Source organism: Callithrix jacchus, chromosome 2 (assembly GCF_049354715.1).
Source record: "Callithrix jacchus isolate 240 chromosome 2, calJac240_pri, whole genome shotgun sequence".
Lineage (NCBI taxonomy): Eukaryota > Metazoa > Chordata > Mammalia > Primates > Cebidae > Callithrix > Callithrix jacchus.
Window position 1 is genome coordinate 55,927,268 of NC_133503.1, and position 12,282 is coordinate 55,939,549.

General features: G+C 40.4%; 1 protein-coding gene across 10 annotated transcripts in view; it reads left to right on the plus strand.

Annotated features, from left to right (window-relative positions):
- SGCD (sarcoglycan delta) overlaps positions 1-12,282 on the plus strand; it is a 1,112,169-nt gene that overhangs the window by 904,574 nt on the left and 195,313 nt on the right. For all 10 annotated transcript variants that reach the window (XM_078363722.1, XM_054251085.2, XM_078363713.1 and 7 more), the window contains one exon: positions 12,128-12,215. In XM_078363722.1, coding sequence (XP_078219848.1) covers positions 12,128-12,215 — 88 coding nt within the window. The remainder of the gene's footprint in view (positions 1-12,127; positions 12,216-12,282) is intronic.

A 12,282-nucleotide genomic window follows, 5' to 3' on the forward strand; every position in this document is an offset into this window, starting at 1 on the left:
GGAACTTAAAAGACATGATGTAGGATGAAGGAAATGCCAACTGTGCCCCCTAATCCATCAGACTCCTAGGCATTTCATACTTAACATTTCCAAAGCTGAATGTTTAATCCCCTCAGCCTCCCAGCTTCAAACATTCCCTCTCTCACCTCCTGCTCTGTAGCTCAGTAAATGGCTATTGCTTCTCCAACTGCCAGGCAACACAAGGGTTATCATTCACTCTGTCTCCTTTCTCATTCCCAAGCCCCATCAGTTACCAACCCCTGCCAATTCTAAAAATGGAACTTGCCTTCCCCTACCTCCACTCCAGTTCAGGTTGCTATCATTTCTTAGCTGGGTGACTACAGTGGTCTCCTACCTGGCCTCTCATATCATGGACTCCTCTTTCTAACAGACCCCGTGAAGTAACCAAAGTGATCATGTTGAGTTCACACCTTCTCCTGCTTAAAACTCGTCGATGACTTCTCATTTCTGAAGAAAGTTCAAAACCCTGAAAATGGAATATAAAAGCAAAATGGGTAGATAGACTTACAGATAACTGGACACACCACAAAGCCATAGAAACAAAAATAATATGACTTTGGGACAAGATCAAATAGACAATAAGACAGACTAAAAGCCTGAGTCAAACTCACATATATTTGGGAATTAATATATGCCAAAGTAATACCACATGTTAGTGGGAAAAATGATTGTTTGTTAGATAGTGTTGAAGAAACCCTTCCATTTGAATTCCTACCTAACTACATACTGAAGTCGACTCTAGAGAGAATAAAGACTTAATATGCAAAACTCAAATGTTGATAGAATAAAATATAAAAAATGAAGTAGGAAAGGAAAGGATTTATTTGTGGTATCCCAAGACACAATCCATTAGGAGAAACAAATTCTTCTTAGATCAAAATTAAACATTCCTATTCATCAGAGAAGAGCATGGGCAATGTTAAATTTTTCTCTGTGCCTTGAGCAGTAAACTCAAGGCACAATGTATCCAACTCCCTGCCCAGCTTATTTTGAGAAAGGGCTTCACATTGGTCTTTCTCTCTGTCCCTTAAGTCTACCAAGCTCTTTTTTGCAGAGTGGCAAATACACTTGTCTGTGTCTCTTTCTGAAAAGTTCTTTGTTTTCTGGTTCAACTACTCAGTTCTTACTCATCCCTGTGATCTTTGCTAAAATGGCTTTCCCTTAAAAAGGCCTTTCTTTCCTGACCACCCGAGTTAGAGGAGGTCTCACTGCATATAATCTCATTTCACCTTCTAACTCTGTGTTCACTGAACACATTGCGATTGTAATTATATGATCTTACAACACTCAGTTTAGTGTCTCTGTGCCCTGGTAGTTTGTAAGCTCTAGCAGACCAGGCACCACCTGCTCAGCCCTTAGGACAGTGCTTTATGCTAAGAAGAGAGTTTAAAATGTTAATACAGTGGATTAATAAGGGGCAGTTGAAAGAGGGCACATTCACTACCACATGCCAGATGAGTGCTACAAGCTCAGCAGAGATTCCAGGCATCTTTTGGCCTTGATGTCCACAAGAATTTGGGGTGATAAGGTGTGTTGCTGCTTCTTTCTGTCACCTAGAGTCTCAACATCTCAAGTCTAATTTGTATCTTCTACCATTCCTTGTGCTGCCTTAGGAAGTGAACAATATTTGCTGGCTATATATCCATATGGCCTCCTACCCCCACACTGGGTTTTCTATGTTTAGATTATCACATCACTCATGCTTAGTGGCTTGCCTTTGAAAATTGTTTGACAGTTACTGTCAACCTTTATTTAATTACTTCTTTTGTTGACAACTCTCACTGTCTGTTGACTCTTAATTTGATCTGGGCATTCAGTTATTCAGCAAATATTTATTGGAAGCCTAATGGGTGCCAGGAATGTGCAGGGCACTAGACAAGCTGGCAGTCCCCTTGCAGTGGTGACACACAAACATGACCCCTCAAAGGAATCATTGAGACAAAACAGCTAAGCTTAGTGAAGTATTGAGAGAGGCCAAAATGCACCCAAATTTGGGCAGAGTGCTGCGAGTAGCTGAATAGGAATGCTACAATGGGAAAACTGGACTGTTTCCCAGCTTGTTTTGAGAAAGAACTTCACAGTGTAGTTTCATTATTCATGACTGGAAAAAATTTTCAAAACAATAGAAATCCACCCAAGCATATTTATAAAAAGAGACTCCAAGAAAATAGAAATAACTTTAGTGTTTTGCAATAACTTGTTATGCTTTTAAAAGGATCAATTCAGAGACAACATAAGGCATCCTGTTGAAAATAATAATGTTAATAGTAGAGATGCTTGCCGAAGAAAAACAAACTACCCATTGAAAACGGTTTTCATGACAAATCTCACTTTGTATAAATTGTTTTTTTCCAGGTGATATTCAAAGTTAGTATTATTTTAGTAAACATAGATCACTGCAACAAAGGCGTTGTGTTAGCTACTGCAGAGAAGCCACCCTGTTCTGATTACCTGGTATTCTGCAAGCCTACCGGAAGGGTGGCTGTGCAGACAGAACCCTGGGTGAAGAACTGGCTGTGAGACAACCCATAGACTGTTCCTTTAGTGGTTTCAAAGACAAAATCCCATGGAAATACATTTCGTCTCAGTATAAGGGAGAATCTTCTAATGTGATCAAACCGAAAGTGAAATCGTTTGTCCACATTGCATCAAACTCCCTGCCTACTCAGAGATGAGGGCCTTTCCAAGGTCTCTTCCTGAGACTCAGGATCTTAGAATTTAGCAGACTAATACAGCTTTCATATATTAAAAAAATAAACTTTGTATTTTATGATAGTTTTATATGTACTATAAAACTGTGAAATGAAATGAGTACAGGGTGTTTCTATACATCCCAAACTCAGGCTTTCCTATTAACATCTAACATTCATAGGTAAATTTTGTCACAGTTAACGAACTATATGTGTATATTTTTTGAGACAGAGTCTCACTCTGTCACCAGGCTGGAGTTCAGCAGCGCGATCTCAACTCACTGCAACCTCGACCTCCCAGGTTCAAGCAGTTCTCCTGTCTCAGCCTCCTGAGTAGCTGGGACTACAGGCTCACATCACCACACCCAGCTAATTTTTACATTTTTAGTAGAGACAGGGTTTCACCATGTTGGCCAGGATGGTCTCGGTTTCTTGACCTCATAATTCACCCACGTCAGCCTCCCAAAGTGCTGGGATTACAGGCGTGAGCCACCGCACCTGGTCTAATGAACCAATATTGATACATTATTATTAACTGAAGTCTACCCTTTATTTCAACTACCTTAGTTTTTTTTTAACATAATATTCCTTTTCTGTCCAAAGAGTCTATCTAGGAAACTATGTTATGTATAGTTGTCATGTCTCCCTAGGCTCTTGGCTGTGATCCTGTCTCAGATTTTCTCTGGTTTTGATGGCCTTCATAGTTTTGAAGAGTACTGTTAAGGTATTTGTAAAATGGCTGTCCACTGGTATTTGATATTTCCTCATGGTTAGAAGGGGATTATGAATGTTGAGGAGAAAGACCACAGAGGCAATGTGCCATTGTCTTTTTGTCATATCAAAGGTGCACGCTATTAACATGACATATCAGTCTTTTTTGTTTTTGAGACAGTCTCGCTCTGTTGCCAGGCTGGATTTCAGTGGCACGATCTTGGCTCACTGTAATTTCTGCCTCCTGGGTGTTGAAGCATTTCCCCTGCCTCAGCCTCCCGAGTAGCTGGGACTACAGGCATGCACCACTGTGACCAGCTAATTTTTTGTATTTTAGTAGAGAACAGGGTTTCACTGTGTTGGCCAGGATGGTCTCAATCTCGACGTCTTGATCTCTTGATCTGCCTGCCTTGGCTCCTAAAGTGCTGGGATTATAGGTGTGAGCCGCTATACCCAGCCCAACATGCCAGTCTTGATGTTGAGTTTGTTCAGCGGGCTGATGTAGGGTTTGTCCAAGATCTCAACTATAAAATTACTCCTTTACGTCCCTTTCTATATTGTGCCATTTGAAATGAAGATACTAGGAACAGTTCACCATTAAGAAGTGAGGATTTATCTTTGTCGATTTTTTGGAATCCTCCATCTGGGTAGATTTGACTATTCTTCCTCATTTATTTATCTGATCATTCATATCAGTGTAGACCAATGGATATTTATTTTGTGATCTGGATTATAATCCAATACTACATTATTTGTTTTGTTTCTCAAATGCTTCAGGTTTAGCAGTTGAGAACTCTTTCAATTGTCTTCTGTGTCCCATTGACAGACACCTATGACTGTAAGATTTTGGGTTTTTTGTTTTGTAAACATTTCCTTTCTTTGCATTGAAAGATGCTGCAGCCTCATGTGGAGGATTTCTGGCCCCAAACTAGTGTCAGACATTTCTCTAAGGAGCCCTCCTAATGTAGTTTTGTTTGTTCATAGTTTTAAAGTGTTTCTAGAGTCATTGCAGGTAATATACATATATTTTTTTCTTGATTTTGGGGGTCTTTTTTCAACATCATTATGTAGCCTTTAGTTCATTTCATAGACGCAGAAGAAACTAAACTGAAACTCAAAGAGAAATGATTTACCCAAGGCCACCCTAGTTACTGTAGATCTAAGTGGAGTTGTTACTGAAGCCCAAATCTGCCTGACTCCAAAGCTCACACTCTGAACCTTTTCTTCACAAGGACAGTCTAACTTGTTACCTAAGTTAGTGTTAGATAGAAACAGTGCTGCTATGACCAGCCTGCCCTTTTGTTAGGAGGAAAAGGTGAAAACCAGCCAAACTTTCCTCTGGGAAGTCTCCCCTCAGGATTCCAGCCACACTGAGAGTTCAAAACCTTTCCTGAATGTGGGAGTTGTTCATGTGCTATCTCGTGGTTTTCACTATTTATCAAGTTTTCAGATCAGATTGTTAGCTCTTCAGAGGGCAAGGAAAATATACTACAGTTTAGGACTATCAAGATCTGGCAGCCACATCACTTCAAAACAGGCTGTAATTATATGGTTGCTATAAAATACAGATATCAAAATCTGCACCTTTCATACCAGGAGAGCATAGATCTTGATTGAAGTGATATCACAGTTTCGTTATGGTTATTTTGAATTAACTCCCCTGGGCTACAATCTTTCTAAAGATAAAAGTCATATTTTTGCCATTCTCCAGAGCCTATGACAGTATCTAACTTGTCCCAGAGACTCCATTCCACTGTGTAGAATCCTTAAGAGAAGCACTTGGGTCCTAGGCCAAAGACCACCTGCTCTTGGCTTATACACAGTTTTAACCTGCTTCTCTTTTAAGAAGGCAGTAGTATCAGATTGGCACTGGAGGTGGGCAAACTGAGAGCAATGATAATCATAGGTCCTTGCTCCCCTTCACAAACCCCACTGAAAAAAACAGTTAGTAGAGAAAAATTAAAAAGGACTAAACTCATATGGTTATAGAGAAAGGGAGAAGGAATGATAATAAACAAGAAATGTCAACAAATTTTACAAGATGGTGAATAGATCAGAGGTAGCTCCAGCTGAGAAACTAGAATTTACAATCTTATAGTGAGAGAAGCACAAAAGACTTGAAAGAATTCTTGGTACAGTGTCCTGGAAAGGCACAGGAGCTCAATGTCCCTGTAAGACTGAAGGTCAAGGAGGTAGAACAGGATGATTTAGTTCCTAGGTGTGCTAGTAGATAAAAAGCTATTAGAGGAAGGTCACTATGCACCCTGAAGCAGGGCTGGAAAAGAGAGCTGGTTGAAACGCTGCATAAAGATTAGTTAGAGAACCATCTGTCCCCAGACCCCATTCCAGGTGACTCAGCTAGGCAAATGCCTCTTCTTCATGTAGTAGGAGATAGGAGGATTGTTTTCTAGAAACTAATTTGGACCAGAGGAACTGTGGGCTCTGGGCCACCAAACAGAGATGAAATCAGGAATAAATCACCGAAAACAGAAGTCTGTCCACTGATCAGCAAATGCCCGGCCCTCTGTCCACTGACCAGCAGAATCTGTCCACTGACCAGCAAAATACCTTGCCCTCTCTTTCACCAAGAACACTTATATTTAACAAAAGTTGAACCTACCACCTTCCCAGAAGGACTTTGGATAATTCCTCTTTGAACCTGGCCCAGGGGTGCTGATTGGTCCATAGCAATTCACATTTAAAAGTTCTCCACTGAATTGGTCAAATCCCCACCATTGTGCTCCAAGGCAAAGTTTATCCTTCCAGAAGCACGGAGCTTTCAGTAGCTTTCTTATTTTCTCATGAGATGATAGTTTGTCAATCAAATAAGTGAGGGATGATAGAAAAAGAAAAGTTCAAAAAATTTTAAAATGCTCATGAAATAAATAGTAGCAATGTTTTTAAAAATCAACAGAAATTGGCCTTGTATAATGGCTCATCCCTGTAATCTCAGCACTTTAGGAGATTGAGGCAGTTGGATCACTTGAGGTCAGGAGTTCAAGACCAGCCTGGTCAACACAGTGAAACCCCATATCTACCAAAAAAATACAAAAATTATCTGGTTGTGGTGGTGCACACCTGTAGTCTCAGCTACTTGGGATGCTGAGGTGGGAGAATCATTTGAACCCAGGAGGTGGAGGTTGCATTGAGCCAAATTGCACCACTGCATTCCAGCCTGGGCGACAGAGTGAGACCCTGTTTCAAACAAGCAAACCAAAATCAACAGAAAATTAGAACTTAAAGTTGGAGGTATCTCCCAGAAAACAGAACCTAAAGAAAGGAAATTGAACAATAGAAGAAAGAAAAAAAAAATGAAAAACTAGAAATCTAAGTAATATTTAAATTAATCCTTTTTAATCCAGAAAAAGAACAAAAGTGTACAAAAAAGTAAAAGGAAATGTAGTTAAAGTACACTACTTGGCTCAGCTGTGAACAATATACACATAATTATAATTATGTAAACTGCATATATTGGTTTATTGGTTTAACCAGTTATGTGGAGGAGTTCATACCACTGGAGAAATTCAGTGGATAACATCCAAAGTTGACAAATCAAAAGACAACAGAGAAACACATCTGGGGCTACAGAAAGACAAATACCAGAAAAAACATCCAGACAAGCTGAAAGCTCCTGCAGTGATGAGAGGTGTGAATTGCTATTCTTGGTTATAAGCCTTGCAGTGTTTGACATTTACAGGTACTGCTTTTTTGTAAGAATAAATTACATTTTCTAAAATCAGATAAAATAATTGTAAAATGTCAACATGATAGAGCCATTAAGTCTTCCAATAGCAGCACACATATTGGCACATATAGCCAATGGAGAACATAGTGAAACAAGTAATGTTTATTTCAGTGGCCCCAACTCATTAAGAAAAGGTTTCAGCATATTCTGCTTTAGAGAAGTAGAGACATAATGGGGATTCTTCTCCATCCAAGTGTTTGTGTGATAAGAATTTTAGCATGAAGTGCTGTACAGTTTAGTTATTTGGGGGGAATACTGATGTGGACTATCCTCTGCATGTGGGAGAAATGTGTGTTACCTCCTTTTGTATCTTCCACATGGCCTTCCCATGTCCAGAATAATGCAGGCTGACTGACCATAGACTGCCTTGACCTGGTACAAGCTCTGAATATCATCAGGCACAGGTCTGCCAGATTCCTTTCTGCCTAGAAGACCTGAGCCTCCAGGAAGTCACTGCAACCCCCTTGTCCTAAGATGGCTGCCCTGAGGTCAGCTAGTGAAAGTCACCCGATCCTGAGACAGAAATTCACCTCCCCAGGCTTAGAGGCTGCAGTGGTGAGCAGGAGGAAATGCAGGGGAAAGAGAAGAGGCTGAGAGGGCAAAGTTTAATTTCTCATTGGATATCAGAGAGTGTTTCCCCTAGTTGTTCTAATACCACAGAGACTCCAAGGATTCTTTGCTCTTTGGAGCAAAATTCTGAAAAATTCTTTCAGTTGGTATTTTCCTGGGTTAGTCTCAGTGGACAGATTCAGAGAGCAAAATAAAAATCGCACTAACCTAGCTGCCGTGTGAGGCTCTTCGTGTTAGCTGACTCATGTTTTTTTCCTGATGATTTCTCTGTTATCAGGTATATGAGGGGATTACAGCAACATGGCCCAAGCTAGAATGAGGCTCTTTGTTTAAATCCTGATGCAACAAAGACTGTTTCTCAGGATATTAGTGTATTAGAACAATTAACTCTAAACTATAACATTTTGACATGGTAATTTTAAAAAAAAGGATGGTTTTATTATACCTCTTCCTGTAAATCCTTTTTTTTTTTTTCTTTTTTGAGAGGAAGTTTTGTTCTGTCACCCAGGCTGGAGTGCAATAGCACGATCTTAGCTCACTGCAACCTCTGCCTCTAGGGTTCAAGTGATTCTCCTGCCTCAGCCTCCTGAGTAGCTAGGATTACAGGCACCTGGCACCACGCTCAGCTAATTTTTTTGTATTTTTGGTAGACACGGGGTTTTACCATGTTGGCCATGCTGGTCTTGAACCCCTGACCTCAGGTGATTCACCCACCTTGGCCTCCCAAAGTGCTGGGATCACAAACATGAGCCAATGCGCCCAGCCCTCTTACTATAAATCTTGAGCAAAGCTGTCACGAGATTTTTGTGTGATAGAATTATTTGAATAATATTATGTGCAGGCAGGTAACATTTGAAGATACTGGGATTTGAAAGACAATGATGAGCCAACTGGTGACCCTTTGAAATATGGAAACAGAGAATGTTGAAAATGGATGAAACCCCCTGACTCATTCTACAGATGGTTTGGAAAGATTAAGTGATACAAACAAGATCTTCTTCTGTGCTTCTCTCCATCTCTCCCTGTCTTCTTTGCACTCTCTTTTTCTCCTTCCATCCTATTTTCTTTCTCTCCCTTCTTTTCTCATCTTGTCTCTTTCATTATTCTCCCTTCCCCCATCCTCTCCTTACCCTAACAATTATTGAAGAGTTAAAGTGTGCCAACATTGGACCATGTGTGTTTTAGTAATTATATGTGGAATTTAATAATTCTAATATGTATATTTTAATAGTTAATATTTGTGTCATCATTCATTTAAAGAAACTGAGGCTTGGCACACTTAAGTAACTTGCCCAGTGTCACACACCTTGCAAGTAAAGTCTGACTCCAGAGCTCCTACTGTGTACCTGGTACATACATAGTGAGTGTTCTGTTGTGTCAGTGATGAGCTTATGATGATATTGGTGCTGATGGTGAAGAATGCAAAGAATAGAATGCAGAACAGTCTGGTGATTTGCTCAGTGTCACACAGTAGCCAGTGGCACTGGAATTTAACTTGCCCAGTTCTCTGATTCCAAGCCACTCTTCTCTCTGCAGTGCCAGGTTGCTGAATATATGAAAAAAAAAAATAGTACACTAATTTCTAATTACCTCCTGTCCAGGATCTGAATTCTCACTTTATTTGAAGTTTCTTCTTCCTCCTCCTCCTCCTTTTCCTCCTGCTCCTCCTAAACATGTTTATGGAGTATGGGCTCCTATCCTGTTCCTTCTCCACCATCACCATTACTTCTACTTCTACTACTACTACTTCTTCTCTTTTTTTTTTTTTTTTTTTTTTGAGATGTAGTTTCACTCTTGTTGCCCATGCTAGAGTACAATGGCACGATCTTGGCTCACTGCAACCTCTGCCTCCTGGGTTCAAGTGATTCTCTTGCCTCAGCCTCCTGAGTAGCTGGGATTATAGGCATGCACCACCACGCCTGGCTAATTTTGTATTTTTAATAGAGACAGGGTTTCTCCATGTTGGTGAGGCTGGTCTCGAACTCCTGACCTCAGGTGATCCACCTGCCTCAGCCTCCCAAAGTGCTGGGATTACAGGCATGAGCCAACATGCCCAGCCTTGAAGTTTTAAACAGAACTGATAAGGGACAATGACCAAGAAACTGGTTTAGACTAATACTTGTTTCTTTACAGAGAGAAAAAAATCTAATATACTATTATGTACTTCTCGGACTCCTTTTTTTTCTTTTTTGAAGACAGAGTTGTGCTCTGTCACCCGGCTGGAGTGCAGTGGCACAATCTCGGCTCACTGCAAACTCCACCTTCTGGATTCAAGCGATTCTTCTGCCTCAGCCTCCCTAGTAGCTGGGACCACAGGTGTGTGCCACCATGCCCGTCTAATATTTTTGTATTTTTTTAGTAGAGACAGTTTCACCATGTTGGCTGGGATGGTCTTGATCTCTTGAGCTCGTGATGCATGTGCCTTGCCTCCCAAAGTGCTGGGATTACAGGTGTGAGCCACTGCACCCTGCCAACTCCTTTTTTTTTTTTAAGCCTTTGTCATCAGGAAGAATTTTAGTTTTAAAGCACTGTGGGGTATTACACTGAATCTATGGTTGCCCTGTATCAGAAGTCATTGTCTCTTTTCCCGACATGAGGCCAATAGCTCAACCTCAAGGTTAACTGGCCATTCGGGGCCTGCATGGGTCATGAGTGTTGGTGATCCTTTATAGCAGTTAGCCTTATGGGAGAGAGACCAGGACTCAGGCTGTCAATCTATAGTGGCTGCTGTTGCCTCCCCTTTCCTCCACTTTTGAAAGCTGCCTGGGGCTGGGTGTTGGCTGCCATTCTGCCATGTGCAGGTGGCTGGACTGGACTGGCTAATCCAGTCTGCATCCACAGCAGTTTTAGAAGAAAAAAGACATTAGACAGTCAGCCCACAATTTTCTTACCTCCCTGGCCTTCTTTTTTCATTTCAACTTGATGAAATTGTATCTCTGTTCTTTTCAAGGCTTAGCTCATTCCTTCAAGAGCTCTTCTTTGCTTCCCACTCCACAGCTCCAAGCTGAGAATAATGTCACCCTCAGGAAAGTTCCCCAAACATCCTGTAGCTCCCTAATCACTCTTGTTATTCTCTGCCTAGTATATTTGTGACCATCTCCTGGTCTCCATTACAATATAAGACTTAGAAAGTAAAGACTGAGCTTTGCCAATCTTCTGTTTGCTTATGACTTGTAGGACAATGACTTTTAGGTATTTGGGGCTCAATGCTTTTAGATATTATTGAATTTTTAGGCAAGTATACACCAAATGGTGACAAAGGCTCAGAAAGACAGGAACAGCTGCCAGATTCCTTTTTCCATGTTCTGTGTCAGAGATTCATCCTTTAATTTATGGCTTCATTTAAGAAAAGGACAACTTCTAAACTGAGGGTTGGCATACAATGGTCTTTCAGCTACATTCAGCAGTGATCTAAGAATGGTTTTTATATTTTTGAGTGATGGGAGGGGGAGACAGAACAGAAAAAGAATAATATGTCAATGCTCATTCAGATTATATTAAAATTTATATATAAAATTGAAATTATATGAAATTTAGATGTCATTTTCCATGAATAATATTTAATGAAATACAGTCATACCCTCTTTGAATATGTGTGGCCTAAGACCAGTTTTACACCAAACAGCAGACTTGAGTAGTTACAACAGGGACGTACATCCCATGAAGCCTAAAATATTTAGTGTCAGGACTTTTAATAAAAAATGTGCCAAGCCCTGTTCTGTGTCATGCCCAGAAATGTGTACCACTCTGTGAAAGAGTTGGGGAGCCCTTCAGGTAAAGGGCAGAGTGGATACAGGCACAGACGGCCTAGAGGAAAAGGAATCTGGAAACAAGAAAAGGAAGAAAGGGGAGGCAGAGTCATACTTGCGGACATCAAATCTTCTGGGTTTTATATACATACATTGCAAACATCTCCACAAAGGATTCTTATAGTTGGTGGGTATGCCTAAGGGGCAGATATTGGGTGTTTTACAGGAGCTTCCTGCTCTTCTAAAAGGATTCTGCATGGCTCCTTTGAAGAAATGATGATATTAGGAGATTATCATTCATTTCGGATCATTCTATGTATGACAACTAACTAATATTTTCAGTAAGGTCTAATGGGCTTTGTGTCTTAATTGTCTCTGATTCAACCATAATGTGTGTGTGTGTGTGTGTGTGTGTGTGTGTGTGTGTGTATGTGTGTTTATTTCTTTGAGGGAAATCTCTTTTAGATAGATGCTAATTAATTATGTATATAGGGATCATTAAACATTTGGAGTTTTCGAGTAAAGAGACATTAACCGGAACTTGGCTAAAGCCAGTTCAGCCCCTTGGAGAGTTGTAATGACAGTTCTTTTTGTTTAGAAATGTATCATTTTCATGTGTTTCTCTTATTTTCTTATTGCAGGGTAATGCCCTGTACTTCAAATCGGCCAGAAATGTTACAGTGAACATTCTCAATGACCAGACTAAAGTGCTAACTCAGCTGATAACAGGTAAGAAAAGGGAGAACTTAGCAGTGCCTGCCACTTAGAAAACAGAATCAATGGTTAAAAGAAACAC